We start from the raw sequence: 18,806 nt of genomic DNA on the forward strand, positions 1-18,806 counted from the left end.
TTTTACTGATGGTTTGGGAGTAGGATCAACTTGCCCTTTCCTTGCACCCTTGCCAGAGGAGTGTAACTTCTTGAAGTTAAACCACTGACAACAGTCATGCCATGCCGTTTCAACTAAAATGCCCTAGCTGATACCACTGTGACAGTCCGAGAAAGAAGATAAACTTCTCTAGAACAGTAAACACTGGTCAAGTCTCAGCTTTAAAATGCATTTATGGTGTTACGTAAAGCTACAAAAAGGCCACCTTTACCAGTCTGTTAATTACGCATAAAGGAGCGTAAATAACGTCCTTACAGCTGCTTTACGGAACAGTAAACTTCCGTAAAATGTAACCTTTACCGAGGCAAACGGCTCAATGTAAAGCCTCGTAAAGGGCAGATTTACGATACGTAAATAAGCGTAAGTCTGTGTAAATCTTATCTTTACTTCAGCTTTACAGAATACGTAAATGTTCCGTAAAGGAGTATGCTTTTATCAAGCCGTAAACTTGCGTAAAGTTGAACTTTACATTTTTGGAAAGACACGTAAAGTTACTTAAAGCACAGCATTACGATAGCTTTACGGAGTAGTAAAGTTGCGATTTCGTTAATGTATGGCGTTTTTTGTTTTTCAAATTGATGCTTTGTTACCTCTGAAAAATGCATGTTTACCCCCAATTTTCTTTTTAAATGGCAAGAGCACTTGCTAAGTTGCGTCGTAAGCGGAGAAATTGACTGTACGCATCTGCAGTGACGAGAGGGATTTTGGTAGTAAGAGTAAGCAAATGACTGGGTTTTTTTTTATTAATCGTGGCTATCCACAACAAATTATTCAACAAGCTCGAAATCGCGTGGCAGTCACACCCCATGATTATTTCTGAGCCTGTGGATGTAGTCGTTGACCAACCTACCATCCCTCTGGTGTTGACATACCATCCTACCAACACACTGGTCAAAAGCATCCTTACACGCAACCTCCATTTATTACGAAGTTACCCGGACACCACAGCCATTTTTCAAACTTTGCACATTTTATCTGCCTATCGTCGCGATAGCAATCTGCGTGACTCCCTGGTTAGGAGTACCCTTCATGACACGACCGTTGTCGATGATGACCGTGGAACATTTTCATGTGGCCGATCCCGGTGTAATACTTGCACTCATACGAACGTCTCAGCATTTGTAGACAGTCCTGGGGGACGTATAACCATTAGCGACAAATTCACGTGTTCCAGCAACAACGTAGTCTATGTCATCAAATACCGGGCTTGTAACAAACTATACATTGGCGAGACCTGTAGACGTCTGGGAGACAGATTTCGTGAACATCTACGTTCAACTAGAACTGCTAACACGGACCTCCCAGTTGCACGCCATTTTACATTTAGCACTTAACTGAGGACATGCTTGTTTCCGCAATCCGTTCAGGCTTCCAAAGCACCTTGGACAGACGCCGTTTTGAGGCCAAACTCATATTTAAACACCGGACTTTGCATCCATTTGGCCTCAATACTGACTTTAACTTTGTTTAACACTCTCAAATCGGCGCGCGCAAGTTACATCACGCCGTCAATTTAAATTCATTTTAATTTAAATTTGTTTCCGATGACGTGCGCGTTTTATTCAGTTGCAACATACCACTGATGAAGAGGCAGCAGCCTCGAAACGTCTGGAATTTTGTTTTATATTTTGCGCTAGAATACAACTTACCACTATTTTTATCCACCAAGTGCGCAACACAGTCTAAACAACATTTTGTTTCGTTATGTGTCACCCATAGGAAACCCGAGTAGCTCAAGATGCGCAGAACGTATGCGTGTAACAAAAGTAGGCACCGTACTTAATATTTGGAACACTCGACCATTGAACCCAATGAACTCAAAATAAGTCTCTTGAAGGCTACAGACACATAACATGATTAAAAACACAAATGTCAATGCGTAATATAATAAGTGAATGAGTTAATGTGTGCTAAAGTCAGAATTGGTGAATTTACAGCAGAGATGGATAATCCAACCCGATGAACCTGTATGGTAGTTTATTTGCAGGTATAAATACTAGAGATGGACTTCTTGTCCTGTCGGCGAATTTTGAGGCCGGACAGTATCGGAAGACGAATATTCTCTGTATTTTGACACACGAGTTGGAGCCAAACGATTCCTGATTCAGGAAATATGTTGCAGAGCACCAGCTTTCTTGTCTAATCGAGCGGACTCTTTCGTACAAACCGCCCTAATATCAATCAAAGTTGAAATATATTGGCTGTCAAAATACACGTACGATTTACGCGGGGATACACCTGGTATCATGTGAACCGGCCTTAGGGACTGATTGTTTATTACGTCCTGGGGGGGGGGGGGGGGGAGGGGAGAAGGCGGTGGTTTTCTAAAAAATCGAGTGTATGAAAATTTTACCCCGCCCCTTCCCCCCCCAATAAAAAAACCTTTCAAACAAAAGTTTTACCCCCCATTGCAATGACACTGCAATCTTACAATTCCCTGAAAATTCGAACGTGATACATAAAGTAGATTTTGAGAAACTGAACTTTTAAACTGTCTAGTCGTTAAAAAAGTATATACGCATTTGTTGCAACTCCTTCCATGCATCCAGCAGTAAACTCTTTGTAAAATTCGCATTTATTATTAGCCAAATTCTTCAGAAATTCTCCTCGGTTCTATTTGGCAGGAGGAGAGTGTTGAATTGTCAACTATTCACACTTTCTTCAAGAATTCATTACATGATCAGCTTATGAATGCCAAAGTTTGAACTGGAATTTAACCGTTCGGTTCGTTTTCTTCGCGATCATATTGAGTAATATACCTTATAAGGGTATAGCCTCTTCCAGGCGTTCAGTTAGTTGGGGCGCAGCGCGAAAAAAGGCGCGCGAAAAAATAAAGAAAAAGCGCGCGAAGGGAAGCGAAAGAACGCCTGTGGACAAACTTAACAAACGGTCGTTCCAGGATCTGGTATACCCTCTGATTGGTCAATTTTGACAGATTTTGTCAACGCTACAACGTTGCTGACACAGATGAGAAATTCGATATGGCGGCGAGTGTCAAATCTGCGATAAACAACATTCTTAAAAATTTTCCGCATGTGGAGCGCCTTCGAGAATTCTGTTCCTTTATTTTCGCGAATAATTTTTCGCAAAAAGCTACTTTTCTAGGGATTTGGGGAAAAAACCATTAAATTAATTGAGCCGAGATAAGCCCATTAAACGTTCGTCTCGTTCAGTTCTGATCATTATAAGGATAAAGGAGATCAGTTTACGTCTGGAGTTGCAACCGCGAACAAATATCAGACGTTCGTCAGGATAAATCCTGTTTCCTAGCCAGAAACGTAATAAATTTTGGTCCACGAGCGTTGATTCACCAAACAACACGAAAGTGAAAAATCACTGGCGCATAAGACGATTGAACATCACGACATAAACAACGAAGGAGCTTAAAAGGCAATGTCCCTAAAAGCGTTCCACTCGATTTCAGACTCGAAAATACTTTTGCCTCATATTTATATCATCAATACCACTATCCATCCTTATAACGAAAATGCAGTTAGAATGAGGAAATAGTTTATTTTACTGCCATTATCAGCATTTCATCTCTGAACGACCGTTACCGGCTAAAATATGCAAATTTTAGACGCTGTTATTCAGGTTTTTCAAGAATCGTTAAAAGCTACTGCGGGCTGTTAAAACCTAGACCATTTGTACTCATTTGGAAGTATATTGCTTCTTCTTACTGCTCCAATACGATTTGGCCGTATTTCTCTGTAATCAGCAAAAGCAGGTTATCGTTATTCTAGTAATTCAATTAAGCAAGCAAACTGCACCAAAATATGCCTCAGAAATTTCACAAAATTCTTAAAAGTGGCACCTAACCTAGACTTAAAAACATGTTTTAGTTAAAAATAAAGAGGTATTCTATCAATTTATGCAATAAAACTTGTGGCACAACGCGGTTCAGGATTAAAGTTTTCGATTCAAATTTGCATATTGATGCTGAATTTTCATTGCGTGACACAGGCTGCTTTGACAGAAAAATTTCTCGTCCAGTTATTCAAATATTTGCCACGTCTTCTATTTTCCAACCAAAAACTTTATCTCTCTAGTTTTCCTTCTTCAATGATACCTGTTGTTCCAAAATTCCACAGGTGTACGTAAGATGCAGTTTTAAGCTTGATAAATCCCAACATTTGTGTTAAAGTGCAGTGTTCTTTAAATTGTCAAGATGCAGATTTCAAATTTCTTTTCAGAAGCAAATCTCTTTTACTTTATAATGTGGTCCAGTGTGAAGCAGCTGCATTACCCAGTATTTGATACGACTTTATCTCCAGCACATTTTAAAAATGAATGTTAGATGTTAAAAAAGTAAATCTCCCACAGCGTTATAAGTATGCGCAAATAGGTCAGAAACTTTTGGACAAGGACTACAAGAACTGGAATGCGGACCGCGAATAAATAGTTTTGCTTTATTTAATTATCACTTAACAGGAGCACGCATCTTTATCTAATTTAAAGACCTTTTCTAGTGAAATTTCAATAAGATGGTTTCGTCCTGTCACTGTCTGTTTCTTCTATTGAGAGTGGTCAGCTATATTGCACACGCTCCTTGGTCCACAGTCCGGGATCCAACGCTACTCCACTTGGCAGCGAAGTTGGCACGCGCAAATACTACAGCGCTGATACCACAACTTCAACATGAATTTCGAATCGTGCAGCTTTAGGCAAATTAAGAAAATAGCGTGTGGAAGTTCGCGCAATTTGTCTCAAATGGTTAAAGTAGATGAATGTCAGGACACAATTACGACTCAGCTTGAAACCTGTCATCTATCAAAGTCTGGACTCAGTGAAGCGGAACTAATACTGTCAAGGGCCGGTCATTTTGACCTTACGAAAGATCAAATACAACAGATGGTAATTTGCCCACAACATCGGCATAAACTCGGAAAATTTTGGCGGCCACCTCGTTCTTGCCAGTATCCATCGCACAGTGGACCAAGAAAAAAACATTGTAACGAAAGGCATGTAATTGGTTTGGAGACTGCGAAGAACATACAGTCGGTTTTCAAAGTCACCGTGGGAATAGGATCACGTAAGAATTAAAAATACCACGTGACGAGGCGGCCATGGTGGGGGTCAAAACAAAAGAATATTTCCTCGAAGAATTTACATGAAAATAGATTTTAGTTTTCAGAGGAGAGAAATGCTTTTGTTCTTGACCACCAACATGGCCGCCGTGACGTCACGTGCCAACCAGCAATACCGTAAAATTCCGAAAATAAGCCCCGGGGCTTATATTTTTCAAAGACCGTTTTTGAGGGGCTTTTTTTTGGAGAGGCTTATATACGGAGGAAAATTTGGGTGTCAAAATCGATTGGGCTAGCCATAGGAGTACATTTACCGTTTTTGCTTTCTTTTACTTTGTATTTAAGGGCAATTTTCCAAGTACAAGCCCCGGGGGGCTTATATTTGGCGGGGCTTAATTATACACGGAGGGGCTTATTTTCGGAATTTTACGGTAATTTAATTACTTAATTCTTTAACAAGATGAGTGTTTTCTTCTTTGAGAAGACAACGGGAAAAGGGAAAAATTTTGGATGATAATGATAATGACGACGACGATGATGACCAAGTACTGTAATTGTTACTGTTGCCATAAAAATTGCAAGACCATGATGAACTCAGTAGTTCACTCAATCTTTTCTGTTCAGCAATATGTGGGAAGTGTAGAAGCAAACATAAGGAAGTGATGGACAAAAGTAGGAAATGGCTCAAGTTAGATCCTGATAAGGAAGAAGAATGCGATCCGCATCACAGTGCTGCAGCTTACGGCTTAAGAAACAGGTAAACGATCGTTTTTGGTGGCTATCTACCTCTCCTTGTGGACGCCTCCATTCTCCGTGTTGATGATGTAAAAAATTGACCTCTGAACAAACCCCTTAAAGGTCTTGGGATATCTAAACACTTTTCTGAAAGATCCGCATTTGGCCCGTTCAGGACAAAAGGTACACACCGGGTTTACTAAATTACGCACTGCGGGATATATCATTCCGATTTTGCGACTCAACTGCTGCGCTCATTTGCGGAATGCGATTATTTTGAGGGCGGCATTTACTTGAAAATCCTTAAAGATTTATAAAAAAAAAAAGTGGTTACTTTTGGCGGAAAAAAAATGGGCTTGCTAACTTTCGCCGTTCCGAACTGCAAAACAGTGCTAGGCACAAAAATAAGTTTCCCACACTGTTTCAGGTAGAGTGTCATGTTCGGGTTGTGTTTTCTTGCTTTCACTGGGGGCGGGGGGTGGGGTGGGGTTTTAAATAGAGGCAGCACTTCATCAAGGGTGACGCAATATTGCGTCCATAACATATGTCGGTTTACTTAAGATGTCATTTCCAAAAGTGCCAAATGTTTTGTTTCCAACTCTTGGCGAACTGTAGTGCAGTGTTAACAATGTTAACAAAACAAATTTTAAAGACGCCTTTTATTTTACCAGGCTGCTAAATGAAACTTTCGCGCCTGAGACCCCACAAACGGACAGGCTTGCTGGCGCTAACTGGACGCCTGGATGTTGGAGTGGGGTTGGTAGTGGTAGTTCGCAGGAAGACATTCATACAGACGAAATTCCTGAAGTATCCGATGACGTCGTTGCTGATTTTAACGAGGGAATGGCGAAAATAGCTAGACATTCAAAAAGGGAAGACCTCACGCCACTAACATTGCAACTGTCCACGACATGGGAGGAAGCAATACCGGATGAAAGAAAAAGTTGCATAGAGAAAGCAACAAAAGCATGTGAAGTAATCTGCAGTGTTATAGCTCCGAAAGACGGCGAAAAACTTTTTCAAGCGATACACCAGCCTACCGCGAACGATCTTGATGAACCAACAGAGGATCTTATTGCCTTGATGTCGGCATATCGAGATGCTATGACAAAAAATGTAAAGATTCAAATACTCAGCATCTATGCTTATCGGTATACCATGAAGCTGTTACAGAAATTCCACGAGCCTTATGAAAAGATAAGTTTGAGACAAATAAAAAGGGCAAGATTGCATGCAAGAAAACGAGGGCCGGGGTCAAATGTCCCGAAAGTACTCAGCCATCGAGTACGTCTGGACACAAACAAAGTCGACCACTTTATAGATTTTGTAAACCGTCCTTATTTCTACCAAGACGTGGCCTTTGGAACGCGAACACTGACATTAGATGGGGGAGGCAAAAGAACAATGCCCAACGTAATCCGGACCGTGACTAGATCGACCATGATTATGCAGTACCTTCAACATTGCGAAGAAGAATCATTTGAACCGGCTAGCCGCTCAACCCTTTGTCGCATTCTTGAAGTGAGAGAGGCTTCACAGCAGAAGTCTCTCAGTGGTCTGGACAACATTGCAGCAGAAGGGGTCGCATCTTTTGAGCGGCTGTTGAGTATTCTAGAAGAGCTGAATCAGGCTGGTGCCGACAAAAGAAGAGTTACGGAACTGGCAAAGAAATTGAACGATGGGAAAAGATACCTGAAGACGGAGTTTAAAGTGAACTGTTCAGCAGAGGAGAGTGAGTGCGCCGACCACTGCAGAAAATTTGCGTTAAGCGATCCAGTTGATCCATGCTTCAACCATCAGTGCTCACACTCACACAATATGGTGTGTGAACAATGCGAACAATTGAAGGCAACGTTAGACGAGATGGAAGAAGGTATAAAGAAACACTCCAGCCATCTTTACAGCCAAGAACAAAAGCATGATCTTCTTTACGATTTTGAAAGATCTAAGAATTGCATTTTTCTTTGGAAATCTCATGCCTTACGCTCTGTCAACCAAGAATCTGCTAAACAAGAAGCCCTCCAAAGTCTTGACAGTCAGTCAGTCCTTGTTGTTATTGACTGGGCCATGAAATTTCTTCAAATGAAATACAGAGAAAAACAAAGTGAATGGTTTGCTAAAAGAGGCCTTAGCTGGCATATAAGCAGTGTGATCTCAAAAGACCAAGAAACGCAGAAAGCTAAGGTCCTGTCGTATGCCCATTTATTAGATTCGTGTTGTCAAGATTGGTATGCGGTGGTATCTATTTTAGAAAACCTTTTTCAAAACATCAAAATAAATTTTCCAAATGTTAAGCACGCATTTCTACGTTCTGACGAGGCTGGCTGCTACCATTGCAATCACCTAATAGCAGCAGTCAAAGATATTGGAGATCGAGTGGGAATTACAGTTGCACGTTATGATTTCTCAGAACCCCAGCAAGGAAAGGATGTTTGTGACAGGGTGCTTTGTCCCATGAAAGCAGCCATAAGAAAGTATTGCGCGGAAGGCCATGACATCATGAACGTAGGAGCAATGCACGAGGCCCTTAAGGAACGGCCTGTCAAAGGAACGACAGCGGCTGTAGCCATTTTGGATGAGTCATCCAAAATTCTTGAGGTTCAGAAGATAAAACAATTTAGTGAGTTGCACAACTTTAGATACGAAGAGAGTGGGATAAGAGTGTGGAAAGCTTACGCTGTTGGGATCGGCAAGCTTATCCCTTGGCAATCTTTGTACATACGGCACCAGGGCTGCACAAATATATCATTAATGGAGGGAAAAGGATTCTTCACCAACACAGAAATAAGAGACCTTCATCGCCCAAGAAAGTGTCAAGCAAGGAAAGACAACGTCGAAATTGATGATCAGCCATCAATGTTTGTGTGCCCTGAAGAAGGCTGTAACTGCACTTTTGACTCTTTCTCCGAACTTGAGTTGCATACAGACGTAGGAATACATGATAACAGGAAGTCGGAAAGTCTTTATGATAAAGTACGGAAAAACTGGGCTGAAAAATTTTCTTCCATTGAGAACCAGAAGTTAACAAGCAACAAATCCTCCACTGGTCTGACTGTTAACAGCACAAATTTTCGTCTAAGTATCGGATGGGCTCTTAACAAAGGTAGAACTGGCGGAGTTCGTTTTTCTGAGAACGTGAGACGGTACCTTACAACAAGGTTTGAAATGGGAGAAAGAACGGGCAAAAAAGCCAATCCAGAAGAGATCGAACGTCAAATGCGCAACGCCAGAAATGAACGGAATGAAAGATTGTTTCGAAGAGAGGAGTGGCTCACCAAGACTCAAATAATGGGGTTTTTTTCACGCCTCGCTTCACGGCAGAGAACTCGCGGTCAAGAAGCTACATCAAAAGAACAGACATTTGATATTACAGCAGATGAGAATGACGACATCGACGCCCTCATTGGAGACTCTGATCGCAACAATTTGCTTGACGACATTCAAAGCAGAATTGGACTAGAGCATCCGATAGTATATGACACATATGATCTTTGCGTCTATCACAAGGAAGGAAAGCTACAGGCCTTCAATGTTGCAATGCTCAAGACTATTCTTCGGCACTTTGAAGTACCTTTCCGAGCAAAAGATAGAAAGGCAGACCTTATTAGGTTGTTAACGGAGGTTATCCAAGAATGCAACTGCTGAATAGAGTCTACTGTCCCTTTTTTCAGACAAAAGGGACAACAATATTTCTTCTTGTAACTGAATCAATTAAGCTTTTATTGTGCAAGTCTTAGTTAATTTTTTTTTCCCGAAAATTCTTTGGCATGTTGAGTTTTTTCGTATTTGTTATGTGACTTTTACCCGATGACACGAAACGGAGACGCTTAATTCGATAAAATATTGAAATAATCTAATTGTTTTCTTATAAACCCGCCAATCGAACACTGTAGCGCTCACTTAACTCACTCTCCATCAAGGAATAACCAAAGTTCGAGAAATCAAAATTCCAACTAGAATTCAAGGCTCGATCTTCAACTGTCCAGTCTGTCTCGGAATTCCCAGAAGAGAAAGCACATAGAATAACAAACCAAATACAGACTGAAATATGACCATTATGACTGATGCTAGAATTTGCATATATCGAACATAAGCTACTGACAACGTGTAGCACGGCCTAGTATATTTGCGATTAGTGGTTGGTTGATTCATCACGCCTTAATAATGTACTATATGACCTACTATTACTAAAGTTACTTAAGTTAAGGTATCTAGACATTGACTGTACACATTTCACCGTTTTCAAGCAAAAATAGCAATCAGTTTAGTCGTGATGGGAATTCATAAACATGTAATTAAAATGTGGACTAGACGTGAATAGACACCCTATTCTGGTTTTCGATTCCTCGGCTTTTGGAGTCCAATCCTCTTTTCACAACTTATCTTTAAGGACTACCGTGTACTTTCGTCCCATACAGCGTAAAGGTCAATTCGTGAAGGACTTGCCCGCTGTAAAATGTAAATACTTAATTTTACCGGTAAAAAAAATGTTCCCTAAAAACGCAACTGTTGTATGTCGAACAAAGCACGTTTGGAAGGGCGAGACTAACAAAGGTTAGTGGCAAAGTAAACTTAATGGTCTACACTTCCATTCGGTTTTCCTGTAAATAAAGTACAAAAAAGTTGCCTAATGGCATTTTTTATTATTTTTAAGCTTAATAATATCAATAATTATAACAAAATATTACAACAAGCAAATGCGATGACCTTTCTAAAGTCTCGCCTGTGACGATGCTTCCAATGAAAGCGTTAAAACGATTTAGTAAATAAAAATTAAGGTTTGGCTGCTGAACTTTTAGGAATAATTATATTTCTAAAGATCTATTTATTGAAAAAGGAAGAAGACGAAGAAAAATAATTTTTTTCGTTTAAAAAAACATATTTTACTTCCGAGCGGCAAGTATTTGGAGAAATTAGCCGGTGTCACGCAACGCGAATTCTGCATCAATATGTAAATTTGAGTCGAAACCTTCAAGTCTGAATCGCGTTGTGTCACAAGTTTTATTGCATAAATTGATAGAATACCTCTTTATCTTTAACTAAAACATGTTTTTAAGTCTAGGTTAGGTGCCACTTTTAAGAATTTTGTGAAATTTCTGAGGCATATTTTGGTGCAGTTTGCTTACTTAATTGAATTACTAGAATAACGATAACCTGTTTTTGCTGATTACAGAGAAATACGGCTAAATCGTAATGGAACAGTAAGAAGAAGCAATATACTTCCAAATGAGTACAAATGGTCTAGGTTTTAACGGCCCGCAGTAGCTTTTAACGATCCTTGAAAAACCTGAATAACAGCGTCTAAAATTTGCATATTTTAGCCGGTAACGGTCGTTCAGAGATGAAATGCTGATAATGGCAGTAAAATAAACTATTTCCTCATTCTAACTGCATTTTCGTCATAAGGATGGATAGTGGTATTGATGATATAAATATGAGGCAAAAGTATTTTCGAGTCTGAAATCGAGTGGAACGCTTTTAGGGACATTGCCTTTTAACACTTTAATGACTGTTTGTTCTCCGTCGATATTCATGGCAGAATCGATTTGGCCACAAATATAAATAGGCGATACTCCCAACGTACTTTGGTCATCACCACTTGTCTGTCCGCCAAGGATTTGCTGGTCGATTCCTGTAGATCTCTTGAGTGCGTGTTAGCACGCTTCGCGGAAGGAGTATATCTCCAGTCGGCGATCTAGCGTTCGTCTGTCGTTTTACCGCTTTCAGCGATTCTCTTTCCACAATCCCCGAGAATAGTTTCACAATACTGACATGCGTTCTAGCCAGTATTCTTACACAGGTCAAACAACTTACATTCGAGAAACTTGGGTCTCTTTTCAGTTCATGCCCCAACGAACTGGCAAGGTCGGCCAACACTATTAAAGCTCTCTGCTCCCGAAACCTTATTAAAAACAACATTAAAAATAGATACTCCGGGAATTTTTGTTCCCTGGCACTTTACAATTTTCTGGCAAAACCTGCAACACGTCGGAGGATGGACTGTCAATTCGCTTGCAGAAAAAAACGGAGAATTGAGGGACATGAAAAGCACAATCGAACAGGAAAGACGCGCCAACTCGCAATTCAAGATTGAAGGATCATATTTCCCGGAATTCTGATTAGGGTCTGATTGACATCTGCTGACAACTGAAAACCACAAGCCATATAAGTGGGCGGAACGACCGTTTGTTAAGTTTGTCCACAGGCGTTCTTTCGCTTCCCTTCGCGCGCTTTTTCTTTATTTTTTCGCGCGCCTTTTTTCGCGCTGCGCCCCAACTAACTGAACGCCTGGAAGAGGCTAATAAGGGTAATGAGTGAGATATCACCTAAAAAATTAAAATATGGCAGTATGCTATAATATCAGAAGAAATTATCATGCTAAGAGAAGACTTTCTGAAACATGCTATGTTTTTGTTTGGCCGAATAGCATAACCGTCAAATATAAGTAGCAGGGCAACGGTTACGGGTCACAGCTTGCAGTCGACAAGGTCGCAGGCGACAAGTCACAGGTTATCGGTATAAGGAAGACACAAACGTGGAGTGACCAAAAAGAGTGTTCTGCATATTGTCGCGTTAAGCAATATCAATACATTCCATAGGCCCGATTGGTTGCGGTCATTGCGCATGTGGTTACAAGTGACTTGGGTAAGAAATTTAAAAGAAACGCAAGGGCAGATGATGATGATTGAAATATGCTACTTAAGTTGTTTAAACAGAGATCAATTTTGGATACCATAAATTGGAAAGAAAAAAGTGGTATTTATTAGCATACCATTTTATTTTTCTAAATTTAACCGCTTGTTCTTACTGCAAGGCCATAAAAATTTTTGCATAAGGCGTCTCAAAACTAGCAAACCTGCTTGAGGATGAGTGCTATCTTTGTAACCGAAAACTGAAAACTAGGTTGCTTGGAATTTTTTGACAACTAAAATTGAAACAGTCTCAACTTTCTACTTAAAACAACTATCGGAAAACCATTTGTATTAAATAGTCTTCTAATCCATTTTGGTTGTTATCTCATATTATTTATATCTTCTTTTCTATTTTCTCTTTATTTTCCTTTCTTGGTTATGTGTGTCTCTGCTCTCAGTTACATTAAAGACATGACTGATTAAGCAGGGTCAGCAAGAGCTTTTACCCCGTTTGGTTGACAACCTACTGGGAGTATATATGCTTTAAAACGAAAAATGAAATGGAAAATTATTGGCTTACCAAAGCAATTGAAAGATTTTCTGCCAGTTCAGGTGCAGAATAGTCACGCTGCTGAAACTACATATAGATCACGATTAAAAATAAATATTCGCATTATCCGCGGAACGTCTATAGAAATATCATGCAACCTCAATTTAAATCATTAAGAAAAGACCAAACATATTCTGTAATCAAAATAGTCATTGTTTTTACAGATAACCCCGATAAGCAATAGTATCCTACACATTAAACAGAAATCAGTGCAACTGAGGAATTTATTGAGAATGTGGTTCAGCCAGGATTTAAATCCGATTTTGAACCGGTCGGATGCCTTTAACCACTCGGTCACTGAACGAACCTCACTGGCAAGCCCCTGCGAATTTTTCTACACATTTTCTGCAATCAGGATCAACTCGCTACTCTTCCGCTCGATCGGTGATTCACGGCCAAATCCACCAAAGAAAATTGATTTCTGGTCCGCTCCCCCCTTACTCACTAGAAAGGGAGGGGACTAGAAATCGATTTCCTCTAATTGATGGCGGTGTTCTACAGAAATTTAATGGAATGTTTAAAGCTAAATGTTAACTCATTTCTATCCATTAGAAAGTATCTTTCACGTAAGCAAAAGTTACAATTCATGTTAACAAATTGGGAGGTTGACTAGCAATAGAGTTATCTGAGTAGAGTTATGACTTAGAGTTAGAGTAAACGACTGCCAAAATCCTGAATTCAAGATTTTGGAGGAACAAAATCCGGAATTCAAGATTTTAGAAGGCCAACATCCTGAATTCAAGGTTTTGGAAAGCCAACATCCTGAATTCAAGATTTTGCAACTCTAACTCCACGCTATAACTCTATGAAGATAAATCTAACAGTAGCTGTCCCCACAAATTAGACGACCTCATTGAAAAACTAGCAAAGAAAGAAGCATTAATCGCTTTGAATGACCACAAAACTAATTTCCACGACCATCCGACGTGCGGCCTTATTAACCTTTCTAAGCCAGAATCGATATAATAAGCGAATAGATCCTTGATGAAGTTATCACTTCTATCATATGGAACAGTTCTTTGTTAGCGGGCGTGGCAGTTAATTTCCCACATCAGGGAAACAAACATGGGCAACTGTTTTAGAGTTGGTCACTTGCAGGCGATTTGTTAACATCGCGTTTACGACAAACGGCAAACGGCAAACGGCAAACGCAAGACTGAAATTTTCTCTTTCATGAGAAACAATGAAGCTTTTTTTGGTTTAAGCTTATCTTCACCCAGTCGGCGACAGCTATCGAGCAAACACGAAAAACGGAGAAGTGAGTTCGAGAAACACAAGTTTATGCATTTTAGAACAAACAGCGGCTTGACGTTTCCCGTTTGGCGTTAGCCGTAGACGCGAAGTTAAATCTCTCTAATCCCTGGAAAACCTCATTCCAGAAAAAAAAAATATACTCAGATAAGAGCCGTTGTCCGAAAAAACCGGGCAGACGTCACGGATGGGGTTGGCCGATTTCCTTCATTTTTTAGCTTTCTTCTACTTTCGGTCAGTGGTGTCGAAAGGTAATATTTTTATATTCAAACACCTTATAGTTTCCGAGATCCACCCCCCCCCCCCCCCCAAAAAAAAAAAAAAAAAAAAAAGATCGGCCGTTACGGACGAGAAATCCGGTAAAATTTAAATGCTTAACTGCGGTAACGCGTTGAAAAATTACTCGCTAATCAAATTCTACCAACTTCGAGAATCTTTTATTTGGATAGTTAACGTTTTTCTCTGATTCTAAGTTATCTCAAACTTTCTGGATACGTTTATTACCTTCAGAGGGGAAAAATGACATGCACTTAATAAAACTCAAAAGATAAACGTGTGTTTATTAACTTTTCGTAAAATCGTTTTTTCAAAAAGCCGGCGGTTTATGGTAAAAGAAAACGGTTCTAAGAAATCGTTTTCATCCCCTTTACACCAATAACGAAACTGAAGTTTGGGACCTACAAAATCAGAAGCGCTTTCAACCTTAAATTCAAGTGTATTTTATCCGTAATATTCTTGGCTTGCACGTGACGTCACTGTATTTTCTATATTTGGGTATCCGCCATGTTGGGGTTCCACCGCGGGTAAAATTTACATGTGCTTATTATGCATCAGTCAATTCCAACAGTGCCCATCCCCCCCCCCCCCCCGGCCGACCCCCGGGAATTAGGTTTTTTTGAAAATAAACTTGCAAATGCCCCACCGCCGGGACAAAATAGTTGTTCAAATGCCCCGGGGTGGTGACTCAAACATGTCAAAAATGTCAGTTTTATTTTCTTCGTTTCTCTTCTTACTTTCAGTAAAATCTAAGCTATTTCAGACCAAATTAAGTCCTGGCTGGGTCTTGTTTCCCGTAGTTAGTGCAAAAATAGGTCATTCTACAGCTCTAGCGTCCCATTTTATGTCCTATCTAGACGCATTCAATAAGAAAGTTACTGTATTTGCCGATGAATTTGTCATCAAGAAAGCGACAATGCTGTAGGGTGAAAAAAGTGAGATGGTCAAATGTCCCGGGGTAATTGGGTAGAAGGCTAATGCCCGACCCCCGGGATGGACAGTATGGGAAAATGCCCCACTATTGCCCGGGGGGGGGGGGGATGGGCACAGCTGGAATTGACTGATGCATTATGCATATATGCCATCGCTGTGTACTATACGATGAATTCTTTGGAAAATGAACGCGTCCCCTCGCTTGACGAGCTTTGTAGTAAGATCCCAATATTGTCGGAGTATTGTGCTAAACTTGACGACAGCGTAAAACGAAGATACGTGGAAAAAATCGCCGAAATTGGAGTCGACAAAATATCACGTCACGCCAATGTCACGCACTTTTTGTTGACAAAACTTTTGGCAAATTAAAATTAAGCTGTGGGTCTTAGCCTGACAATTTGGTCGGTTGCCGAAATGAGAGCCTCAATTTGTATTTAGAACCCTAGACTGGTCAATTAGTTCGCTTCTCCAATATATTTTATATCAGATTTTTTGGTATGTTTATATTCGATTCTTACTAATACACTCAGGTGTACAGCTTTGTCAAACGTTAATGCTTTCCAGAGTTTGTGAGAGTGATAACAATTCTTGGTTCGACAGTGATTAAGACCAGTTGTCTGAGAAAACCGGGCAGACGTCATGAATGGGGGTCAGCCGATTTCCTTCATTTTTAAGCTGTTTTCTATTTTCGGGCAGTGATGCTGAAAGGCAATATTTTTATATTCAAACACCTTACAGTTTTCGAGATCCGACCACTCCTAAAAATCGGCCGTTACGGACGAGAAATCCGGTAAAATTCAAATCCTTAACTTCGGTAACGCGTTGACAAATTACTCGAGACTCAAATTCTAACAACTTCGAGAATCTCTTATTCAAAAAGTTTTTTCTCTGATTCTAAGTCATCTCAAACTTTCTTGGTACGGAAAAATCATTTGCACGTAATAAATTCAAAAGATAAACATGTGTGTTTATTAACTTTTCGTAAAATCGTTTCCTCAAAAAGGCGGTGGCTTATGGGAAAAGAAAATAGTTCTAAGAAATCGTTATCATCGCCTCAACACGAATAAAGAAACGGAAGTTTGGGACCTACAAAATCAGAAGCGCTTTCAACCTTGATTTCAGGTGCATTCTATCCGTAATATTGGAAAAAATAACGTGTCACGCACATTTGCACGCACTTTTTGTTGACAAAAATTTTGGCAAATTTTAATTTAAGCTGTGGGTCTTTCCCTGACAATTTGATCAGCTGCCGAAATAAGAGCTTTAATTTGTATTTAGAACCCTAAACTGGTCAATTAGTTCGCTTCTCCAATGTATTTAATGTCTAATTTTTGGGATGTTTATATTCGATTCTTGTTAACACACTGTACAGTTTGTCAAACGTTATTTTTTTTTTCCAGAGTTTCTGAGAGTGATAACAATTCTTGGTCTGACACATACTCGGAGACCCAGCTTCGACTTCCTTTTGACCCAACTATCTGCCCCTGGGTCACCGAGGATGGGTCTGACAGTGATTAAACCTTTCAAGAAAGCGCTTAGTCCATCTATTTTGGGGGTCTAAATGGAACTGAGTAACTGAAATAACATTTCATAATATTATTTATTTTAAATAATATTCTTTTTTAATTCATAGCAACGCACTATAACAAACAAATGGCTCAAAAATCAACGAAGGAAATTTTCTGTATAAGTTTAGCTTTTCGTTAATATTTTTGAAATTTGCCTTTCGTAATCTACAAATTTCGGAAAAGAAATTCGACAAACATTTTTCTCGTCGGAATTCACTCATCATTAAAAACTGCGGGGAAATGTAATTGTCAATAATTACAAATTGCGCACTTTCACCGCACAAAGAGAAAATACAAGTTCACGCTCTCCAGAATGAGCTGCTCGTTTTTAAACAAAAATTCACCCTGTGGTCCAGTTCCGGGACAAAATAATTCGACGATCGTCCCAGTGAAATAAGTCACATGATAGCCATCATTAAGGTGTGATTATTTGTTGCCAGGAACTTGGCTGACAACGAACTGAAGAAACTGCCCCGAGGAGTTTTTGCTAACAATACCCAGCTGGTGTACCTGCTTTTTCTATTAAGTAATAATCGAGGGGCTAGTGTTGCTTGAAAAGAAATATTGCGTTAGTGTCTCCCATAATAAATTACAGTTTGCAAATGTTAGCGCATACTCTGTATACACTGGTTGATCATTGGTGTAATCTCCTTTGGTTGTGTATCACATACTACGTACGATTAAAAAAAACCAACAATTACACGTAGTGTCACGTACAGAGGAGTTTGTGTTTTCCTTAAGAGATCAAACTTTGACAGCTACTTGGTAGGTGTTCTTCACGGGTACACCATAAAAGGTATTATTCGTTGGCCCCTGGGGCCTAAGCCACGGCACCATATAACAGATAATCTGGGAACAGAAATGAATGCAACTAAGGGAATGATTGAAAATGTGATTCAGCCAGGATCTGAACCTGGATCTCCAGATTACCAGTCGGATACCTTAACCACTCGGCCACTGAAGAAAAATACGCTGGCAACGTGGCTGATTATTGAACTTAGAGTGGCAACCTTTGAGAGAAATTTCAATACATTTTCTGCAATCAGGATCATCTCATTACTCTCCCACTCGATCATCGGTGATGCACGGCCAAATCTATACCAAAGAAAATTGATTTCTAGTCCGCTCCCCCCTTACTCACTAGAAAGGGAGGGGACTTCCGATTTCGATTTCCTTTAATTGATGGCGGTGTTCATCAGAAATTGTCTGGAATGTTTACAGCTGGATTTTAACTCATTTTTATCTATTAGAAAGTAACTCTCACGTATTCACAAGTTACATTTCATGCTAACAAATTAGACGACCGCATTGAAAAACTAGCCAAGAAAGAGGCATTTATCGCTTTAATCGACCGCAATCCTAATTTCCAAGACCATCCGACGTGCGGTCTTACTAACCCTTCCAAAAAATCGGTATAATGAGCGAACAGATCCTCGAAGAAATTACCACCTCTATCATATGGAACAGTTCTTTATAAGAGGGCGTAACAGTTGATTTCCCACATCCAGAGAAGAAACATGAACAACTGCTTCAGAGGTGGTCTCTCTCAGGCGATTTGTTAACAATCCCTGGAAAACCTTATTCAAGAAAAAATAAGCCTATAAAATGGGATTATGCTTCAACTTTCATGTAGAAAAATCGAGGCAATGGAACTGCAACTTTGTTCAAAGAGTCTCTAAATCTCTTTATAGTCTTAGAATATTAGGGTCTTACCCTATATTTTGTTTAAAGCCAT

General features: G+C 39.9%; 3 protein-coding genes across 5 annotated transcripts in view; all 3 read left to right on the forward strand.

The window, feature by feature from the left end:
- LOC146470953 (uncharacterized) overlaps nt 1–18,806 on the forward strand; it is a 174,279-nt gene that overhangs the window by 114,217 nt on the left and 41,256 nt on the right. The gene's annotated exons all lie outside the window — the stretch shown is intronic.
- LOC146470956 (mannan-binding lectin serine protease 2-like) overlaps nt 1–18,806 on the forward strand; it is a 94,262-nt gene that overhangs the window by 68,086 nt on the left and 7,370 nt on the right. The window lies entirely within an intron of this gene.
- On the forward strand, nt 7,174–10,146 carry LOC146470962 (uncharacterized). The gene has a single exon (XM_085121386.1). It carries the CDS (start codon nt 7,206–7,208, stop codon nt 9,444–9,446), a length of 2,241 nt encoding a protein of 746 aa, XP_084977512.1. The 5' UTR covers nt 7,174–7,205; the 3' UTR covers nt 9,447–10,146.

This window comes from Pavona decussata, unplaced genomic scaffold (assembly GCF_977016875.1).
Source record: "Pavona decussata unplaced genomic scaffold, jaPavDecu1.1 SCAFFOLD_108, whole genome shotgun sequence".
Taxonomy (NCBI): domain Eukaryota; kingdom Metazoa; phylum Cnidaria; class Anthozoa; order Scleractinia; family Agariciidae; genus Pavona; species Pavona decussata.

Coding starts and splice junctions, on each gene's coding strand:
- LOC146470962 (XM_085121386.1), top strand. CDS start 7,206: ATGCCCAACGTAATCCGGACCGTGACTAGATCGACCATGATTATGCAG.